This window comes from Podarcis muralis, chromosome 13, assembly GCF_964188315.1.
Source record: "Podarcis muralis chromosome 13, rPodMur119.hap1.1, whole genome shotgun sequence".
Classification (NCBI taxonomy): Eukaryota; Metazoa; Chordata; class Lepidosauria; order Squamata; family Lacertidae; genus Podarcis; species Podarcis muralis.
This window is the reverse complement of record NC_135667.1, coordinates 12,584,445-12,605,751: the sequence shown is the minus strand read 5'-3', so window position 1 is coordinate 12,605,751 and position 21,307 is coordinate 12,584,445. Positions and strand designations below refer to the sequence as shown.

At 44.9% G+C, this 21,307-nt stretch overlaps 1 protein-coding gene and 1 long non-coding RNA gene across 2 annotated transcripts; both read left to right on the top strand.

The window, feature by feature from the left end:
* The first annotated feature begins 173 nt into the window (after nt 1-173).
* SDR39U1 (short chain dehydrogenase/reductase family 39U member 1) lies at nt 174-6,832 on the top strand. The gene is made up of 6 exons (XM_028702954.2): nt 174-320; nt 2,162-2,268; nt 3,340-3,422; nt 3,746-3,867; nt 4,589-4,732; nt 5,374-6,832. The coding sequence occupies exons 1-6, from the start codon at nt 305-307 to the stop codon at nt 5,787-5,789; spliced, it is 888 nt and encodes a 295-aa protein (XP_028558787.2). The 5' UTR covers nt 174-304; the 3' UTR covers nt 5,790-6,832.
* A 10,333-nt stretch (nt 6,833-17,165) lies between these two features.
* Nucleotides 17,166-18,676, top strand: LOC144325263 (uncharacterized). The gene is made up of 2 exons (XR_013390547.1): nt 17,166-17,397; nt 18,066-18,676. It is a non-coding gene; the product is annotated as an uncharacterized LOC144325263 (long non-coding RNA).
* The last annotated feature ends 2,631 nt before the right edge of the window (nt 18,677-21,307 follow it).

Sequence of the window (21,307 nt, the reverse complement as noted above, 5' to 3'; positions counted from 1 at the left end):
GCGTGTTTATAATACGCTTCGGGGCCCCCCCCGGATATAGAGAAAAGGAAAACACAAGCCCTTCTTCACTCTTCCGGGTTGACATTAACCCGCTTCCCTCGCGTTCCGCGGATGCCACCATAGAGGTTCCGAAGAGCAGAGCGGCACCATTTGGTTACCTTTCGGAAGCGAGCCTTTGCCGGAAGTGAAGTCCGGGCTGCTCGTTTGTCTAACCGCTTGCCTCCATCTCTATGGTCTTGATTGATCCGTGGGCTTGTTGAGCGTCTTTCCCCGCTGCGCGCGCGCGCAGCCAGCTGCTTCAGCTATGAGAGTCTTAGTGGGTGAGTTAGGAAGGGGCCTGGGCGGGGAGGGGAGCGTGGGTCAGAAGACCTTGTTACTGTTACTGTTGCTGTTATATGATTATGATTATGCAAAAGAGGTTTGACTAGCTTTTGTTGCAAAGGAAACCGGGAGTTGGGTTGCTGTTTGGAGGTTGTGATTTGCAGCCAGCTTTGAGTTGCTGGCAAGCAGAGTCCAGGGGCACGAGCACCACCAAACGGGACCCAGTGGAGAGCGTGTCCTTCCTCCAGGCGAGCAGACCCCTGAGCAGAATCTGTGGGTTTCATGTCCATTATCTCAGGATGTTGCTGGCTCTCCTTCCTGGTTGGTTTTTATGCAGAAGTTGGGTGGCCATCTGTCATGGATGCTTTAGCTGAGGTTCCTGCATTGCAGGCGGTTGGACTAAATCAGGGGTCAGCAAACTTTCTCAGCAGGGGGCCGGTCCACTGTCCCTCAAACCTTGTGGGGGACCAGACTATATTTTTTTTGGGGGGGGGGTATGAACGAATTCCTATGCCCCACAAATAACACAGAGATGCATTTTAAATAAAAGGACACATTCTACTCATGTAAAAACACGCTGATTCCTGGACCGTCCACAGGCTGGGTATAGAAGGCAATTGGTTGGATCCAGCCCCTGGGCCTTAGTTTGCCTACCTATGGACTAAATGGCTCTTCAAATTCTACAGTTCTATGATCTGGCTGTCTAATTTATCGTTATGCTTCTTCCAAAGAGCTCAAGGTGGTGGACATGGTCCTCTTCCTCACAGCAACTTTGCAAAATAGCTTAGTCCAAAAGACAACTTCTGGCCCATGGACACCCTGGCTGAGTGGAGATCTGAACCCACAGCCCCATGCCCAGAGCTCTTGACGATTTCACCAAAGCCGTGTCGCCTAAATAAAGGGCAAGCGTCTTTACCCGGCAAGTGAGGAACAATAGGGTCTTCCGCCTGCAATGCTTGTTTTAGAGGCTACCACCTTTCCTACCCAGCTTCTGAAGGAATGAAAGGGACACGATTCCCTTACTTCTTAACTTATTATTTATGTATTAAATTTGTTAGTCGGCCAAAGGGATTTACAGTGAAGGAAACAAGCAGACAACATCCTCCACACCAGCCCCATACAATAGATACATTAAAACCAAGAGGAAAAAGAAATGCCTCTCACCCACTTCAAAAAGGTCACAATTCGTTAAAGTCCAAAGCTTGGTTATAGAAGAAGGGGTTTTTTTGGTTCTGGTCAGCCTGAAACAGACACATTGCACGGGGTATGTGCAGACATGTTGGACTAGATGACCCTTGGGTCCCTTCCAACTCTATGATTCTGCAGTGAAATATCTCCATTGCCCACCTGGCCATTGGTTTGCCTCAGGTTCTCAGTGATATGAAGCATCACTCACACAGCTAGTGCATTCATCTGTAATCTTATGCATACATATAAAGTTGGAGGAGGTCCTGTAGAACATTCCCTTTATGCTTCATCAGAGGCATCCCCACACTATTTCACAAGCTGTTACTTTTCAGGGTAGGAGGTACTCTGTACCTGCCTAGGACTGGGCCACAGAATTTGTATGTTTGTTTGTTTGTTTGTTTGTTTGTTTTAACTCCTAAGCACATCTACTCAGCAGCAGTGGGACTTACTCTTTGGTAAATGGGGTTGGGATTACAGCCTTACTCTTGATTATTTGGGAGGGGGTAATTTTTTTGTGTCACCCACCACCTTTCCTCTGATTGCCTGGTGAGCTGTCCCATTATCTCTCTGTATATAGCCATTACTTACAAAAATAAAATCCTTTATATAAAAAAAATGCAATTAAATTTTTTTTTTCCCATATTGAAATTAGGTGGTGGGACTGGATTTGTTGGCAGAGCCTTAACCCAGTTGCTGAGGAGCCGAGGGCATGATGTCACTCTGATTTCCCGCCATCCCGGAAAAGGGCGGACTACCTGGGTATGTGATGAGGGCTTATTTTAAGCATGTGCAGAATTTCCACAATTCCCTGGCTCTGCCGCTGTGCTTTTAACCAGGGGGTGGCTAACCCTTTTCATCTCCGAGGGCAACACCACCACCTTCCAACTCCTCCAGGGGCCACATGCCGGAACACTGGACGTGACCAAAAGGGCACAAATTACACTTCCAAATTACAAGTGGCCTCCAGAACAGGCTTCAGAGAGGCAGTAGGAGGGGAGCCACAATTAGCCATTTGTTGTTCTTTTAACTTAACGGTGGGTACCTCAGGCCAGAAGCCCAAATGTGGCCCTCTAAGGCAGTGTTTCCCAACCTTGGGCCTCCAGCTGTTTTTGAACTACAATTCCCATCATCCCTGACCACTGGTCTTGCTAGCTAGGGATGATGGGAGTTGTAGTCCCAAAACAGCTGGAGGCCCAAGGTTGGGAAACACTGCTCTAAGGTTCTCTCTTAGGCCCTTGGGTTTCTCCCGAGGCCACATCCTCTCCCAGACACACATATGCTAAAGGTAAAGGGGCCCCTGACCATTAGGTCCAGTCGTGACCGACTGGGGTTGCAGTGCTCATCTCGCTTTATTGGCCGAGGGAGCCAGTGTACAGCTTCCAGGTCATGTGGCCAGCATGACTAAGCCGCTTCTGGTGAACCAGAGCAGCACACGGAAACGCTGTTTACCTTCCCGCCGGAGCGGTACCTATTTATCTACTTGCACTTTGACGTGCTTTCGAACTGCTAGGTTGGCAGGAGCTGGGACCGAGCAATAGGAGCTCACCCCATCACGGGGATTCGAACCACTGACCTTCTGATCGGCAAGTCCTAGGCTCTGTGGTTTAACCCACAGCGCCACCGCTAGTCCCAGGTAGTCCTAGGTAGCTGTAAAGTATTGGGGCCCGCAGTCCAAAACAAAAAAGACAGTTTCACTCCTACCCCTGGATGCCGAGTTGCATATCGATAGAGAAAACCGATCAGGAGCGGGATGGGCAAATTTGAGTGGCAGGGGAGGCGCTTGTAGCTAGAGAGACTAATGCTACACATTCCTCCTCCTCCTCCTCCTAGGATGAAGTTTCCCGCTTGGGGCTCCCTCCTTGTGAAGGTGTGGTCAACCTAGCTGGAGAAAATGTCCTTAACCCCCTCCGTAGGTAGGTCCCTGGACGAGATCACTCAGGGTGATTAATACGACTTTGCATCTGACCCTGATACTTGTATTCCTAGCTGTAGTATCAAAGCTGAGCCAAGGGGAAGGAACAAGCAGTTGATAGGACAGGCCCAAGGGACAGTTGCCGGAGGTCTAGAGGGCAGAATCAATTCCACCTGATCGGTGGAGGGTGGGAGGGATTGCTCCCACTCAGGGTGGTCCAGACTGCGGGCCGCACGTGGAACAAAAACTTAGCAAGCTGCTCTGAGACTTGTGTAAAAGCCATTATGTACGGTGATACAAGGATAGTTTCTTCCAATGCTGCAGGTGGAATGAGTCCTTCCGCCAGGAAGTGGTTGCCAGTCGGATAGAGACCACAAATACTTTGGCGAAAGCCATTGCAGGAGCTGAGCGCCCACCTTCTGCCTGGATCCTTGTCACCGGCGTAGGTATTTACTTCCATGCTAGCTAAAACTGTAGCTTCGCTATCCACTTGGTGGTTTCTGGTAGCGAAATAACTGTGGGGGCAGAGTGCATTCCCTGAATCTTGGGAGCTTGTGAACATGCAGTGTCCTATGACTCCACAAGCAATTTTACAAATATGAAAAGAAAATGGTATGCCAACACCTAGGAGTCTGAGGAAGGATGCCGGCTGCAGCCTGTTTCAATGTTCAGGATGCTATGGAATGCCCACAAACATTCTGTGTGCTCAGGTGAATGTGTCAACAGTAGAATGACCGACTGAGAAGTATGTAAGGGGGTGAAGAATAACTCCTCAGAGGACCTGGGGACAAGGAGGGGTGGTGTGCTGTTGGCAGTGGGGGGAACACATACGCAGGGAAGCTGGGAGGTCCCACGAGGGCAGGAAATCCAGAGCTGGCTAAAGGCAGAGTGGGCTTACCAAGGATTTAAAGTGATTTTTAGAAGGGCTTAAGTGAAGAATGTGTCAGAGAAATAGAAGCCTAAGAGAAAGACATAAAACTGGGAAAGAAATAAAAGGAAACAAAAGGGCCCTTCAGGATTGTCACTTCCAAAGTTAAAAGCAGTTGGGGAATTTAGGAAGCCTTAATACAGGTTTCTTGTGATATAATTATTCAGGGTTGGCTAGTTAGGTAAAATCCAGGTATAAGATAAATCACACTATTGGTAAAAGGTGTGTCCCAACCCCAGGTTACTACAGACCCAGCCCCACCACTGAATACACAGAAGAGAGTCCTGGCGGAGACTTTGATTTCTTTTCTCGCCTGGTGACCCGTTGGGAGGCAGCAGCGAAAATCCCCGGTGACGCCACACGCCAGGTGGTAGTGAGATCTGGTAAGTTGGGGGGTAAGGGCCGTCAATGGAGAAAAGGGCATCTTTGGAGACATGGGGTCAGCTTGGATGTGGCGTGTGAAAGCCCAGAGACATGAGAGGCCGAGGGTGAGATCAAAGCTCTCATAGCCTCAGCGCCTGTGTGTCTGACTCTGAGGCTGATATTCCTTCATACAATGTGGGTGAGAGTAGCAGGTGCTTACAGGCTCCTGTGCCCCAATTCAACAGTCAGAACTGTGGTCTGAAGACACGATTTGCAGCGATCCCACTGAAGCCACAGGCTTGAGACCACATGGGAACTCCACCAAAACCACCATTCCCCTTTCCCAGATTCTATTAAGGATGTGCCACGAATGATTGTACACTTCGAGGCAGATGGGAAGGGTAAGCCTCCTGTTCTTCTTGATGAATCAGCCATCTGGCTCCTATAGGGCCAGCACACTTTTCCTCTTTGCTCACTGTGAGTGTGATTTAACTTCCAGACCTGTGTAAAGCCAAGCCCAGGAGATGCTTCTGTATAAACTTGTACAAGCTATAACCCTGTGCAACTCACCTGCATGGCTTCCCTATAAGTGCTTTTTTGCCAGTAAGCTTGCACTCCCTGAGCAATAATTTTTATTTGTTCTCCCTCTCTTTGCCTCCAGGCGTGGTGCTGGGCAGAGAGGGCGGGGCTGTTGCCCAGATGTTGTGGCCCTTTCGCCTCGGCCTGGGAGGCCCCATCGCTTCTGGCCGCCAGCCTTTTCCCTGGATCCATGTGGCCGATTTGGTAGGCATCCTGGCCCATGCGCTGGAGCGGGAGGATGTCCGGGGGATCCTGAATGGCGTCGCACCATCCGCCGTTACCACCACCAATGGGGATTTCGCTCGGGCTTTGGGGTCGGCCCTCCAGCGGCCTGCCTTCTTGCCTCTGCCAAGCTTTGCTGTGTCAGCCATCTTTGGCCCTGAGCGGAGTGTCATGCTGCTTGAAGGACAGCGCGTGGTACCCAAACAGACTCTGGAGAGCAACTACCGCTTTGCGTTCCCTGATCTTCCCTCTGCCCTCCAGAATATTTTAACCTGACCCAGGAAAAAGTGTGTCTAGTAGTAGTAGTACCGTATTTTTCGCTCAATAAGATGCACTTTTTTCTTCCTAAAAAGCAAGGGCAAGTGTCTGTACGTCTTATGGAGCAAATGCGTGGTGCCTGGAGCCAAATTGCCCAGGGGCAAAAAGCAGATCATGCTTTTTTTTTTTTTTTTAAAGAGGGAAGTGGGTGTTGAAACAAAGCCGCTGATAGTTTGCCGATCAGGGAGAGAGATAAGGGACACTAAAGATAAAGGAGGCTGCCTGGGAGGGGGGGAGGTAAAGACAGCAAACTTGCAAAGGGGGGAAACAGCAAGACGAAAGCAATAAGGAGAGAAATTAGAAGAAAAAGAGGAGCAAAAAACTGCTCCAGCTAAGGAAAAGACACTACACTAAGGCAAACAAGAGGGAAGGGAGTGTTGAAAGGAAACAGCTGATTGGTGGGATCGGAAGAGAGATAAGGGATGCTAGCAGAGGCTGCCTGGGAGTGGGGAGGTAAAAGCCCATGGATCCTCAGTATTTTTACATTGGGTCACCCCAAATTCACCATCAGATCACATGTCTGTGGCCACAGCATGAACCACAAAAATCATACATCCACTGTTTCCTTCAGAATATTTTTTTTCTTGTTTTCCTCTTAAAAACTAGGCACATCTTATGGTCAGGTGCATCTTATGGAGCGAATAATACGGTAATTCCTTGGTAGATAAAATCTTCTGGTTTCCTCCCACCCCACTGCTTTATTAAGTTTCGGTTCTGTTAGTTTTTGCTGACAACGCACACAGGAAAAAGAAGCTTGTGGGCACCTTAAATATGGATTGTTGCAGACGCTTTTGTTAAGTTGTTAAGGTTCCCCCAGATCTGTGCATGTGTGTGTGCACATTGTAATAAGCCGTTCAAAGGCTTTTAGGTGCCTGTCTCCTTTGGCAAGAGGGGGTTCAAATGACAAAAGGCACAGCCACTTACTCAGGGTGTGTGTGCGAACATGCACAAATATAAAATTTGTTTTCTTTTGTAAGAATAAAAGCTGCTGATAGTTGGAATAGCATTGTGGAAAGAGGATTTGTTTGCACTGTTGTTTGTTCTTGGGTGGAAAGTCTGCCACACTTTCTGCCTAATGTTGAGCCAGACAGTTGGTCCATCTAGCTCTGGACTGTTTACATTTACTGGAAACAGCCCTCCAAGATTTCAGAAATGGAGATTTCAAAATGGCACCTCCACCCAGACGTCAATGTACAGCTTCCCACCCCACCCTCACCTCAGGAACCCTTGTGCCACATTTTGCAGTGGTGTCTCAAGAGGCAGCCAAATCTGTGACAAAAAATAGACAAAGTTACATCAAAGCGATGTTTGTCTGCCATCTTGATTCAAAATGGTGTCCGGTGTCCAAATGACAATGAAATCTGCTGCCCCATGTTGGGAACTCCCTTGCCAAGTTTGGCGAAGATATCTTGAGATGTGACTGAACCAACGCCAAAAGAAAAAAACAGGTAAGTCACACCAAACTTACATTTTGGTCCTCCATCTTGATTCAAAATGGTGGTCGCTGACCAAACATTGATGAAGAGCGCTACCACCATCTTGGAAACTCTTGTGATAAATATGATGATGATATCTCAAGAGGTGCCCAAACATAGAGAACAGACAGACAGACAGACGCACCATTCTCCAATATATATATACGTAATAGATGATCTTCATCACCTATTTCAATCACACAAGGACCAGAATAGCCACACACAAAAACACAAGCAAGCCCGTACGTTTTTCGTTTTACTGATTAAGGTTGACGCACAATGATTAAACAACTAAAGCTTTCATTGAGACTGATTGAATGAGGCAAACGGGTGACCCTTGAGATGCTGAACCACAATTCCCAACATTGCTGCTCATTGGCCATGCCAGCTGGTTAGTTTGAGTTCAGCAATACCCAGAGGGCACCATTTTGGCTGCTCCTGGATTAAATTTTTATTCAGCAACACGGCAGCAAATTTAGAACCCATGTATGGTGTAGCGGTTGGTTCTAGAAATCATAACAATAATTTTATTTTTCACGCCATTGGGTGATAGGGCACAGGCTATTTGCACCTGCTGCTTGAGATCATCTGCAGTACAGCCGACCACGCAGCATATTTTGGAGAGGACCTGTTCAATCTTTTTCTCTCTAGAAGTGCTCTGCTTTGTCTCATCTTCCACATATGCTCCAGGGGGGAGATGCTCGTCATGTTCTTTGCTGTCACCTAAGAAAAACACGAGGTTGTTTCGTAAGAACTGTGTTACGGGGTGATGGATTTGGTCCAGCAGAACTCTTCTTAAGTCGGGGGCGACTGGTTCTGATTGCCTTGCCTCAAAAAAGGATATTGTAGAGCAGGAAAAGGTTCACAAAGGGGCTCAGAAATGGATCGAGGGGATGGGAGAAGGTTCCAGCACCTGGGGCTTATATGCATGGCAATAAAAAGCTATGCCTGGTGTGGGGAAAAGGAGCGTAAACTTTTCATTCTCCCTCATAATACTAGAACTTGGAGAAGCTGCATGTTGGAATATCTGGGATGGACAAAAGAAAGTACTTCTTCAACCAGCCCATAATTAAAACTATGGAAATCGCTACCTCCAAAAAAAGTGGTGATGGCTCTAACCAGGAAAGCTTTAAAAGAGAATTAGCCAAAATCACGGAGGCTAAGGTTATTAGTGGGGGGACGCGGGTGGCGCTGTGGGTAAAAGCCTCAGCGCCTAGGGCTTGCCGATCGAAAGGTCGGCGGTTCGAATCCCCGCGGCGGGGTGCGCTCCCACTGCTCGGTCCCAGCGCCTGCCAACCTAGCAGTTCGAAAGCACCCCCGGGTGCAAGTAGATAAATAGGGACCGCTTACCAGCGGGAAGGTAAACGGCGTTCTGTGTGCTGTGCTGGCTCGCCAGAGCAGCTTCGTCATGCTGGCCACGTGACCCGGAAGTGTCTTCGGACAGCGCTGGCCCCCGGCCTATAGAGTGAGATGGGCGCACAACCCTAGAGTCTGGCAAGACTGGCCCGTACGGGCAGGGGTACCTTTACCTTTACCTTTTAAGGTTATTAGTAGCTACTAGCCACAACAACTACTTTATTTATTTATTAGATTTATATGCCGCTCTTCATCGTAAGATGTCAGGACGGCTCACAGAATAAATCACAGGATAAAAACAAGTAAATAAGTAAAACGAAACAGCAAAACAATGCCCCCCCTACCTTCCCACAGACACATTTAAAAGGCTGTAGAATATTAATCAGCCCAAGGCCTGGATGAAGAGGAACACTTTCGTCTGGCACCTAAAAATAGATAATGAAGGCGCCAGGCGAGCTTCCCTGGGGAAAATATTCCACAGACGGGGAGCCACTACAGAGAAGGCTCCGTTCTCATGTTGCCAGCATTCGGACCGCTTGAAGAGGAGGCAGACGAAGGCGGGCCTCAGACGATGAACGCAGAGTCTGGAAGATGGGCGGTTCTTGAGGCACTGCAGTCCTGAGCCGTCTTAAGGCTTTGTAGGTCAAAACCAGCACTTTGAACTGGGCGCAGAAGCTAATTGGGAGCCAGTGCAGACAGCAAGGTTTTTTTACCTCTTCTGCACAGCAGTTGCTGAAATCTCAAAGGTGGACTGCACTGTTGCACTCAGGTCCTGAGGACCATTGTGAGAACAGGACGCCGGACAAGATGGGCCCGGGGGCGCCGGGTATAGGGAACGCAAGGGGTTTCAGGCCCCTCAATATTTTGAGGCAGGGGGCTGAGCCTCCCTGCCAATATTGAGGGGGCCGCCATCCCCCGCCACCTCTGGCGAATGCCAGCACTGCTGGGCAGTTTTTGGATCCCCAATGTTGGGCCCAAGTCGGTGCGCCTGGATAGGCCTTGGGTCTGGTGTGCACACACACACACATACACACAGACACACACACACACACATCCTGGGCCAAATTGTAAGTGTTTATCATTGGTACACGAATCTCTTAGCAGCTTGGCCCCAGATTCCTTTAGGGATCACTGTGTTCCTTATGTGCACATTGAAGCTCTTTGGTCAGCTGAACATGTCCTTTTGCAAGTGCCACGTCATGTTGCTCCTTGGGAAGTCGATCTTGCGTGGAAGCCCATCTTTTGGGACGTCCTGCCGTTCAACCTTGGGCAGGTACTTTATTATAAATTTTAAGTGGCCTCCACTTGATATATCAATATCAACAAGTCTATATGGGCACACAGTTCAGTCATGTGTAATTGCTTGGAAATTATGTTGATTTTACATGTATTCTATTGGATAATTCATGTCTATTTCACGTCCGTGATGTGGAGATTTTTTTGAAAATTAAGCGTTTCATAGCATTTCTTAAATAAATAAATAAATAGCGTCTGTCAGCATTGGATATACAAGACACACACAAATATTTCCCCACCTAAAAATCAAACGTGACTATATCGCAAGTCTTTACCAGCACTTCCCATTTTTTAAAAAGAATAGTACCGATTTCAAGGCATGTTTTCCCTCTGCCCAGCTGAGCCTTGCTTGCCAACCAGGAGCCCACTTCCTTATACTACTTTAGATATATCCCAATATTACCCCGACAACATTGGCTTCCTGTGCAAAGGATTGCCCTGTTGGAGTCAGCTTCCCCTGTTTCTTTTATTCATTTTTAACCAATTATGTAAACCTAAAATTTAGTATTTGGGGGTTTTTTGCCATTCATTAGCAGCGGCCGTGAACTTAAGTTTGTTTAAATCGAGCATAGGCTCTGGCCTTGCCATTGTCCATCCTTGGGCTGACCACAGTAGCCAACTGACACAGTAAGAATCCAGAAAACCGAACACCCCACATTTAGCTGATGTTAGCTACTTCCAGTCAACAGCCTTGTGTTGTCTGAAACCTTTGAAGGACACCCAGAGATGATTACCGTATTTTTCCGTGTATAAGACTATGTTTTTGGCTAAAAAAAAGAGGCAAAAATTGGCTGTCATCTTATACACGGATAGTGAATACAGGGGGGGGGGGGTCATGTGATTAATGGCAGCAGCAAGCAGGAGATTGGCAGCGGCGATTGGGCAGGCGATTGGTGGATATTGGCGGCTGCGGCGAGGTGTGTGGTCAGCAGTGGCTGTGGCAAGCGATTGGCAGTGGCTGGCAGGCGGGTGAGCGATTGACAGAAGTGACCTCCCCCACCCCCCAAAAGCTAAACAATGTCTTAATTTGGGGTTAAAAAAAAATAGGGGCCGTCTTATACATGGGGGCGTCTTATACACTGAAAAATACGGTAAATCCCGCCAGGAATTTTAGCCCTCCATGGGAAAAAGCTGAATCATTTCAGCATGGCAGTGCCACCTGCTGGAAGCAATAGCAGAAATAGCAGGGGACACATGGACTCTGTTCATACAAGCAAGTTTAATACGGAGACTGAAGAATATAGTCCAACAGGTTAGGGCGGAATTGAATTTGTTCCCAAAGCTTCACTCATAATTTTCTTCTTTAGCGCCAGGCAGTATCCAAATGTCTGGATATTTTTGAAATGCCCACCAAATATTTGCTGCTTGTATTTGACATCCTGATGGCACCCAATGTCAGTGAGTTGAGATTTGCCACTAGTTGACCTCCAACGGCATTTAGTATTTTAACACCCGAGAGTTTATGGGATTTCTAATTTGATTTCACTAGGTCATGTTCTTCCTTGGATCCCTTGCTTGGCTTCCCATCCCATATCCACCACAACTTCCTTCTACTTATATTTGCAGCAGGAGTTGGGAACCTCTGGCGCACCGGTCCAATAGAAACCTGAGCTGTGTGAGCAAGTTTCCTAGGGGGAATGGCTCACACTGCAACTCAATCTCTGCAGAAGGCAAGCTTTGGGTCTGCTGCCTATCAGGGGATGAGTAAACAAACAAACCCCTGTGTTGCAAAATATGAGTCAGCAATATCCAAAGCAACACGATGGCCAGAAACAATAACAATGTGAAAAACTTTATGGAATAATACAAAACATCAAAACTAACAAACTGAAGTCTCTGAAAGTCCTTAAATGAATCATGGTGCCAGACTTTACCCGGCAGAGAGCAAGCTGTGAAGCTGTGTATGATCAGCAAATGTCCAATTCTGATGCCCAGCTCTGAACTCCGCTGAAAAGTGTTTCCGGCTAGCAACTACTGTTTTGCTGAATTCTTCATCAGCCAACAGTGACTACATAATTGCATGATCACTGTTCCAGAGTATTTTTATTATATCTATTCAAAAAAAGATTGGTTAATGAAGAAATTACATATTTTTCTACTTCATTATTTTACTTTTATTTTTGTATTGTATGTGGTGTGTGTCTCACGTTGCAAAATGCAATCCCTCCTGCGTGAGAGAGCAAGTGAGCATTTGGGTGTTGTTGGGAGAGGCTATACACCTCTGTTTTGTTGCTTGAACCAAAATTGTAATCTAGGAAGATGATGTGATGGTTCTTTGTTTGTTTTAAAATTCAAGCAAGGATGAAATCTTGCCTGTATTAAGAGCCCCTCCAGACTAGTGGGGTTTTCTTTGTGTGTGGCTGCATCCTGCAACATGTCATTGATACAATAATTGTGCATTAGTAGTGGATTTATACCAGGCAGCTGACACAATATTATTTACACTATTGCTCTCTGGATCTTGCTTTGTAGAAGAAAAAAGAGGGATGAATCAGATGGGGGGGTTTCTTATTTTGGGGATATTTTTTTAAAAAAAGAAACTGATATGAAAAGAAAGGCTGTACAGCACAATCATCAGGCAGTGAAAAGGCAGAAATTGAAAGGTCTGAAATTTACAATTCAGTGCCACTGTAGTTTAAGGGAGAGCTTTTTTCCAACCAGAACTTGCCAGAACTCAGTTCCGATATCTCTCAGGTGGGCACCATTGCCATTCTCTCTTTTTTAAAAAAAAGATATTTATTAGAATTTTACAAAATGAAAAAAGAAAAAAGAAAAATACAAAATAAAAATAGTTTAAAAAAAACAATTCCATCTTTCCATCACTTATCTTTCATTTGCTTGTTTCCCGGACCTCCTCACACCTCCCTTTTTGTATTCCCGTTCAATTTGTTAGTTCAGCAAATCCTTCCCCTCTTTGTTTATCCTAATCTTTAATCTTAAAAATATTGTAACATTAAATTTTTGTCTATTAATAGTCCATTTTTTTCATATTCCTTATAGCATTATAGCTAAAAACCACATAACTTTTCATCCAACATCATTCTAACATTCATTAATTTTACAATATTTCTGTAGATAGTCTTTAAATTTCTTCCAATCTTCTTCCACCGACTCTTCTCCCTGGTCTCGGATTCTGCCGGTCATTTCTGCCAGTTCCATATAGTCCATCACCTTCATCTGCCATTCTTCCAGGGTGGGTAAATCTTGTGTCTTCCAATACTTTGCAATAAGTATTCTTGCTGCTGTTGTGGCATACATAAAGAAAGTTCTATCCTTTTTTGGCACCAATTGGCCTACGATGCCCAGGAGAAAGGCCTCTGGTTTCTTCAAGAAGGTATATTTAAATACCTTTTTCATTTCATTATATATCATCTCCCAGAAAGCCTTAATCCTTGGGCACGTCCACCAAAGGTGAAAGAATGTACCTTCAGTTTCTTTACATTTCCAACACTTATTATTGGGCAGATAATAGATTTTTGCAAGCTTGACTGGAGTCATGTACCACCTGTATATCATTTTCATAATATTCTCTCTTAAGGCATTATATGCCGTAAACTTGATACCTGTGGTCCATAACTGTTCCCAGTCAGCCATCATAATGTTATGTCCAACATCTTGAGCCCACTTAATCATAGCAGATTTCACCGTTTCATCCTGCGTATTCCATTTCAACAGCAAGTTATACATCCTTGACAAAGTCTTAGTTTTGGGATCTAACAGTTCTGTTTCCAATTTTGGCCATTCTCAACTCTTCCTAGAAAAATGGCACTGGTTTAAGGATTATTAAACATACGAAGTATTAGCCTATCCTGCGGGAACCATGAGCTACATCCAACTAAGTTTTACTCAGAATGAACCCATTAAAGTTAATGTACCTAAGTCAGTCATGCTCATTAACTTAATGGGTCCGCTCTGAATAGGTACAGAATTGGATGCAACCCAATGTGAGTATTATTTACATTTTTTTTATTTTCAATGTCAGATTATTAATATTTTATGTATGTGTGTGTGTGTGTGTGTGTGTGTCTGTGTGCGTGTGTAATCTTTCTTAACTTGTCCCCAACTTAATCTTGTGTTATTTTTCCCCATATTAACTGAAAACCAAAACTGATTATACCACACATCTTACAAATTATCACAGAAGGCTTCCTATTCTGATCATTCATGCTAGTATTAATTGGTATTGGAGCTTTTTTATTTATTTAAATGAAGTCAGTATTTTTTTCATGTGATCCATTACACCCGTCTCCCCAACAGTACTAGAGAGGCCACACAGGCCCTCCAAATGTCCCTATTTTCCAGGAACAGTCCTAGATTTATAGAAGTCATCCCAGTTTCTGTTTTGATCCCAGAATGTCCCGCTTTTCCTTAGGATATCATCGGAGAAATGTTGGAGGGTATGGAGTTATGAGACCCCTGAGCTAAGGAGATCAGCAACTACGCAACCTCTTGAAGACATCTGCAGGCAGCTCTGTATAGAGGATTAAAAATAAAAATGTTTTTGTGTGTGTTTATGTATACTCACTACAGCATTAATGTCTCACATCAAATATAATTGATCTGTAGGAAGATTTTCATGATCTGAAAACAGAGACAATGTATCAGGTATGTGTTTTGGTAACTTAAAAATCTCTAATCAAAACAACACAGGGAGTGAAGAATATAGTCCCACACTTTATAACTGAATCACGTTTTCATCTTTAATGCCGGGCATTGCTCAAAAACTTTCCAATGGCATGACTATTTTCCAAATACCCACCCAATATTTCTTGCTTGTCCTTGCAATCAAATATTCTCACTACATGCAGGAAGTCCCAGGTTCAAGTCCCAGCAACTCCAGACATGGCTGGGAGAAGCTTTTGGCTGAAACCTTCAACAGCCGCTGTCTCCCTGGGCAAGCAATACTGGCCTAGATTGGCCAGACACAGTATAAGGCAGTTTCTTATGGAGGTATTGTACAACACATAACACCTCTTCACCAGAAAACCTCCCTTCTGCACCACCTGTGCAAACAACTAACAAAATTACGGGCCCATTAGAGCACACATTTCCTTTCCCCCGTTCACAAATCTGTTATGACTAAGATGTCCACCTGGCTCATGAAACGGCTTTTGCATCTTCCATTGCGGTTTCCATTGCCTTCTGCATTACTCCCTCCACAAGCCCTTTTCATTACTCGTAACACTGACGCTTCCCCCTTTGCATGCACTCGCTCATGATAAACACGTTGAATGCCATGAGGACTGCCCATCTTGGATGGGGAAGTTTCAGGGAACGAAAAAACCAGCGGTGAGATGTCTCTGTCATAAACAGAGGCATCCTTTGCTATAAGCAAATAATAAAACTGGCTCTTTTTCACGTCAGCAAATGGCTGTACTGCCTACTTTGCTCACAGGAAGAAGAGACTGAAAGCACCCTCAATTCTAGACCCACTGGAGTTGAGGAAGAAGAGGCAGAGGAAACATCCTTCTGTGTCATGCCTGTCCCACGAGTGGTTAACTTTTGACCCTCCAGGTATTACTGGACTACAAATCCCATCACCCCGATCACTGGCTATGCTGACTGGGGTTGACAGGAACAGGAGTCCAAACAATATCTGGAGGGCCACAGATTACCCACCCCTAGGCTGCCATTCCATATTTCCTACATTGCTCCCGTTTCCTTGTCTTTTTTTAAAAAAAGATTTTTATTTATAATTTTCATTTATAACAAATAAACATTTCAAACGGAATAAAGCAATCCTTACATATAATACCTTGACTTCCCTCCCCATCTTTCTGCGGTTCCTTAAATTTACTTTGGTCAAGTATTAGCCGAAAGATCGTAGATGAGGCAGCAAACTATTCTCTCATCACTTTTTGATTTTGGATCTATCAACAGCAGGGAGGAAAGTATGGCTTGTGGACAAGCCTCCCTGTGTTAACAGTAGCACAATTAAGGGCCCATCCAGACATTATTTTTATTATGCATTCTTGATGAATTGTGCTCATGATGGTAGCAGGGTGAGTACTCTTTGTGCCTGCAGATGTTTTGGGCCAGACATGCTGCTTCATTTCCTTTTAAAAAAAATAAATAGATATTTATTTGGTTTATCAGATTAACATTTTACGGTCACATATCCAACATACAACATAAAAACAAGATTCCAAGGAATCTCCTGGACTTCCCTCCTCCCCTTTGTGGGTCCTATTGTTAATCATTTCCTCCTGCATCGTTTATAATAATCCAAATCTTTTACCTCTCCATTGTATCTAAAATTCACCATTAAACTACAAGTGATATTCCAACCCTACTAACAATTTTAACTGTTTACAATGATCTTTAAGATAAGTTATAAATTTTCCCCATTCCTTATTAAAATTTTGGTCTGCCTGATTTCTGATTCTTCTAGTCATTGTAGCCATTTTGGCATAATCCATCAACTTGAAATATATATAAAAAATAAAAATAAATGTCCAGTAGCACCTTAGAGACCAACTAAGGTTGTTCTTGGTATAAGCTTTCATGTGCATGCACACTTCTTCAGATACCAACGGAAGCTTATACTTCGGATATGCACACGAAAGCTTATACCAAGAACAAACTTGGTTGGTCTTCAAATGTTTTCTGAATGTCAGGTTCCATAGTTGTTTATCTCTTTGACATCTGATGGGAGGGCGTTCCACAGGGCGGGCGCCACTACCGAGAAGGCCCTCTGCCTGGTTCCCTGTAGCTTTGCTTCTCGCAATGAGGGAACCGCCAGAAGGCGCTCGGCGCTGGACCTCAGTGTCTGGGCAGAACAATGGCGGTGGAGATGCTCCTTCAGGTATACTGGGCTGAGGTGGGTGGCTTCTTCCAAAAACACCAACACGCTCACTTCACACACAATGGAGGAGTTGTCATTTGTGACGTGAGACACACACAATAAAAAACCCATTTATCGGCAGCAAATATACATTAACGCCACCGCCTAGGTTTGCACCCTGTAAATTCACAAATCTGTTGCGATTCCATCATCGTAAGGGCTGAACAAATACACTTTAATGATCATGGTAAAACCAGCATGGGGGAAAAATCCCCCAGCACTAAAGTTATTACAAGGAAAAGCTGATGTAATACATGGTGACCTTCGAAGTGTGGTGACCATGGTGAATATCTAATGGAGTGAGTGGATGTCCTGTATATATAATAGCTGAGGAGAAAGTGCAACTCCATATTGTGGGTTAGATGCACACTTTCTTGCCACACTCTGATTTGAGCACCACTATCTTTCTGAACTATGAAGAAGGTCACTGCAGCCGGATTGCTCTCCCTGTGCCTTGCGATGGTCGTCTCTTCCATAGCGCAAGACTCGCCTGTGATACTGTGTGGGAGAGAATTCGTGAGAGCTGGCATCGCTGCTTGTGGTGGAGTCCGTATCCAGAAGCGCCTTCTGGCCATCTACTCTCGAGATCTCTCAGGTAACCCCAAAACTGTGCTTCCTCTCTTAAAGAGCAGGTTGAACAGGGAATCAGGCAGAGGGCCTTTCTGGTAGTGGCACCCACCCTGTGGAACGCCATCCCATCAGATGTCAAGGAGATGAGCAACTATAGAACCTTTAGAAGACATCTGAAGGCAGCAGCCCTGTGTGTTTTATTATGTTTTTATATATGTTGGAAGCCACCCAGAGTGGCTGGGGCAACCTAGTCAGATGGGCAGGGTACAAGTAATAAACTTATTATTATTAATGCTTAATAATTTAGCTAGGAGAATGTGATTTCTATTTTGTTTATTTCATTACATTTCTATATTCTCCAAGGAGCTCAGGTTCCAGTGTAATGAGAAAGGGAGAAAACAATCTATCCTCTTTTTCTACAACATGCAGAATTTTATGCACCTCCATCATGTCTCCTCTTACTTGCCTTTTCTCTAAATTGAAAAGCTGCAAATGTTGTAACCTTTCCTCATAAGGGAACTCTTTTTGGTCACCCTTTTCTAAACCCTTTCCAGTGCTAGAATACCCTCTTTGAGTTGAGGCGACCAGAACTGTTCGCCCTTGACTTAAGAAGAGTTCTGCTGGGTCAAGCCCAACACTCTGTTTGAAGTTCTTATGAAATGACCTTGTGCTTTTCCTTGTGTTTTAATGAAGCAGATCAAGGAAACCACCTCCAGAACGAAGATGTGATTTTTGACCAAGCCAAGGGAGCCGTAGGGAAAAGAGGGCTTCGTTCCGTGGAAAGAAGAGAGAAAAATCCCTCTACCCTCTCCATAACGTGCTGCACTGATGGCTGTACTTTAGATGATCTCCGTTTGCTGTGCTGACATCTCATGTCTCTGTACCCAGTGAAATGAAAAATCAAATAGCATTGTTTTCTTGAACAAACTGCTAAACCATGCGTAGACTCCAAAATTTGGTGCTGGGACCCTGAATAAAGCTTTAATCCAGGGCTAGCCAACGAGCTGCCTTCCAACTATCGTTGGACTACAACTCCCATCAGCCCCTGTTGACATGGCCAATGGTCAGCAACGATGGGAGTTGTAGTTCAGCATCATCTATGGGCTCCACATTCCCCCTCTCTACCTAAATCAGTTTCATTCAATGAAAGCTTTAGCTGATTAACCCATGTAGGACAATTTTAATCAATGAAATGATAAAATTAAGGGCTTCCTTGTATTTTGTGTGTGGCTATTTTCATCCTCGTGTGATTGAAATAGGTGAGGAAACTAATACAGAATATTAAACAAAGCTTGGCCTCCTGATTTTTGCTTTCGATAGATTTTGCTTGTTAAGTCTCTGTGTTCAACGTGGGTCGAAGTTGGCTTAATTCTTCTGAAACTGTTAAACCATGATCTCCTAGTTAAGGAGAAAATGGTAAACCATAGTTTACGGAAGGCTTCCTGGTTTATCGCTTCCTGCTGCAAAGGGCAGAGAGGTCAATTTATATTTCAGTCTTTTAAGACCTGGATGTAACTCATGCTCAGCTTCATGTGTATATGCACCTCTGCTCCCTGAAGGTTGAAAGTTACAACATGACTCAGGATGTAGGACCAGCCAGCAGTCTGGTGTCCATGATCAAGTGGCAGATAGTTCAGTATCCTAGAGGACATAAGAGGGAAAGAAACAGACAGATAGACAGACAGACAGACAGACAGACAGACAGACAGACAGAGGAAATACTAACATAGGTCCAGGGCATGGAGAAGTCTAGTTGGACAGGAGACTTTCAGGACCATGGACAGATCACTGGGCCTGAGCAACTACAAACTGTCACTATTTTCCAGGGCCATCCAAATTTCTCCTTATCCCTCCACTTTCCTCCAGGGAAATCCAGTCTTTACTACTGAACCAGAGCAAATGCCAACTAGATTTTCTCTGGATGGATGTTTTGCACCGCTTTATCACTGAAAAAGTGGGTTTTCCCAGGGAAAGCTGTGAGGAAAGGGCAAACTCTGGCTTAGAACGTGAGGGGCAAGTGGGAAACTGCCCGGACCCGTGCTCTTTAGACAAGGGGCAAAAGGCAAAACACTGAACAGAAGTTGATTTGGCGCTCTTGAGCAACAACCTCCCACACCAAAGCTGGACTTGAGTGAGGTACGTAAGGGGGAAATGCACCAGGAAATGTGGAATAACAGCTTCCTGAACCTAAAAGGTAAAGGTAACGGACCCCTGACAGTTAAGTCCAGTCGCGAACGACTCTGGGATTGCAGCGCTCATCTCGCTTTACTGGCCGAGGGAGCTGACGTTTGTCTGCAGACGGTTTGTCCGTGTAATGTGACCAGCATTACTAAGCCACTTCTGGCGAAACCAGAGCAGTGAACAGAAACACCATTTACCTTCCCGCCGGAGCGGTACCTATTTATCTACTTGCACTTTGAGGTGCTTTCGAACTGCTAGGTTGGCAGGAGCTGGGACCGAGCAACGGGAGCTCACCCCGTTGTGGGGATTTGAACCACCAACCTTTTGATCAGCAAGCCCAAGGCTCAGTGGTTTAGACCACAGTGCCACCCGCGTCCCTACTTTATAGTATTATACATGGTGTAATAATATCAGAACTTGGGGACATCCAATGAGGCTGAATATACCCCACCTTGAGCTTCTTGGAGGAAAGGAGAGACATGAATGCAATGAAATCAAATAGAAACCACATATTCCTAGCTAAATTAAGCCCTGGTCAACCTGCCCTTTAAGAGAGAAAGCACTGTTTTGGGTTACCGGAGACATCTTGAGAGTCAATGCTCAGAAGGTGCCTCTGGAGATGGACTCTATGGCAACATTTGAAGACAGCCTTCACGAACTTTCTCCTACATAACTTCACAGGCGATTCTTGTGTGATGGAAGACACGGCCATCACAAGGCATAAGAGAGAGGAACCTGGTTGTGGCAACCTTCTTTGTGGTTCAGAAAGAGTGGTGCTGCAATCAGAGTGTTTGCAGGAAAGTGAGCAGCTAATCCACAAATATAGAGCTGCACTTTCTCCCCCGCTATAATAGATACAGGACATCCACTCATTTCATTAGATAGGCACCATGGTCACCACACATTTATTACATCAGCTTTGCCTTGTAATACCTTTCAATAAACACACAAGACGTAACCGGATGTACTTTTAAATAAGCAAGGTATACTTCATAGTATCAAATTGTAGATTTCAACGGAAGTCTCATAAAGTTCAACGAAAAAAGCAGAAGACCCAGTGGATCAGTTCATTCTCTAGTCAGTTCATGCATAAGGTCCACACATGTAGAAGTGTCTATTCCACCTGTGTGTTCATAGAGTCCAATAATCCACATGAAGAGTTGTTACAGTTCCACAGAATCCTTTCACAGAGTCTAAGACGAGGTTTTCCGGAATATTAGCCTTGTTTCGCCATCCTAGGCTTCATCAGATCCACTATCCTGTAATATTACATATGAGCCTGTACTACTGATGAAGCCTAGGAATGCAAAACAAGGCTAATATTCTGGAAATCCTTGTCTTTGTGGAAGGATTCTGTGGAACTGTAACAACCCTTCATGTGAATTATTGGACTCTATGAACAGACACTTCCGTTGAAATCTACAATTTGATACTATGAAGTATACCTTATTTATTTAAAAGTACAGCCGGTTATGTCTTGTGTGTTTATTGAGTATGTTTCATGTAACCATAGGTTTGCTGTTGTTTTGTAATACCTTTCCCCATTTTTTGTTTTCCTCAAACAGCCATTGAAGTGTATTTATCTGGCCCTTAAGACGATGGAACCACAGCAGATTTATGACTTTACAGGGTGCCAGCAGAGGTGTTAGTGCATATTTGTTGCCAATCATTATTTTACTTTTATTTTTGTATTGTATGTGGTGTGTGTCTCACGTTGCAAAATGCAATCCCTCCTGCGTGAGAGAGCAAGTGAG

Coding starts and splice junctions, on each gene's coding strand:
- SDR39U1 (XM_028702954.2), top strand. Junction 3,423..3,745: donor GTCCTTAACCCCCTCCGTAG/GTAGGTCCCTGG, acceptor CCAATGCTGCAG/GTGGAATGAGTCCTTCCGCC. Junction 4,733..5,373: donor CCAGGTGGTAGTGAGATCTG/GTAAGTTGGGGG, acceptor CTTTGCCTCCAG/GCGTGGTGCTGGGCAGAGAG.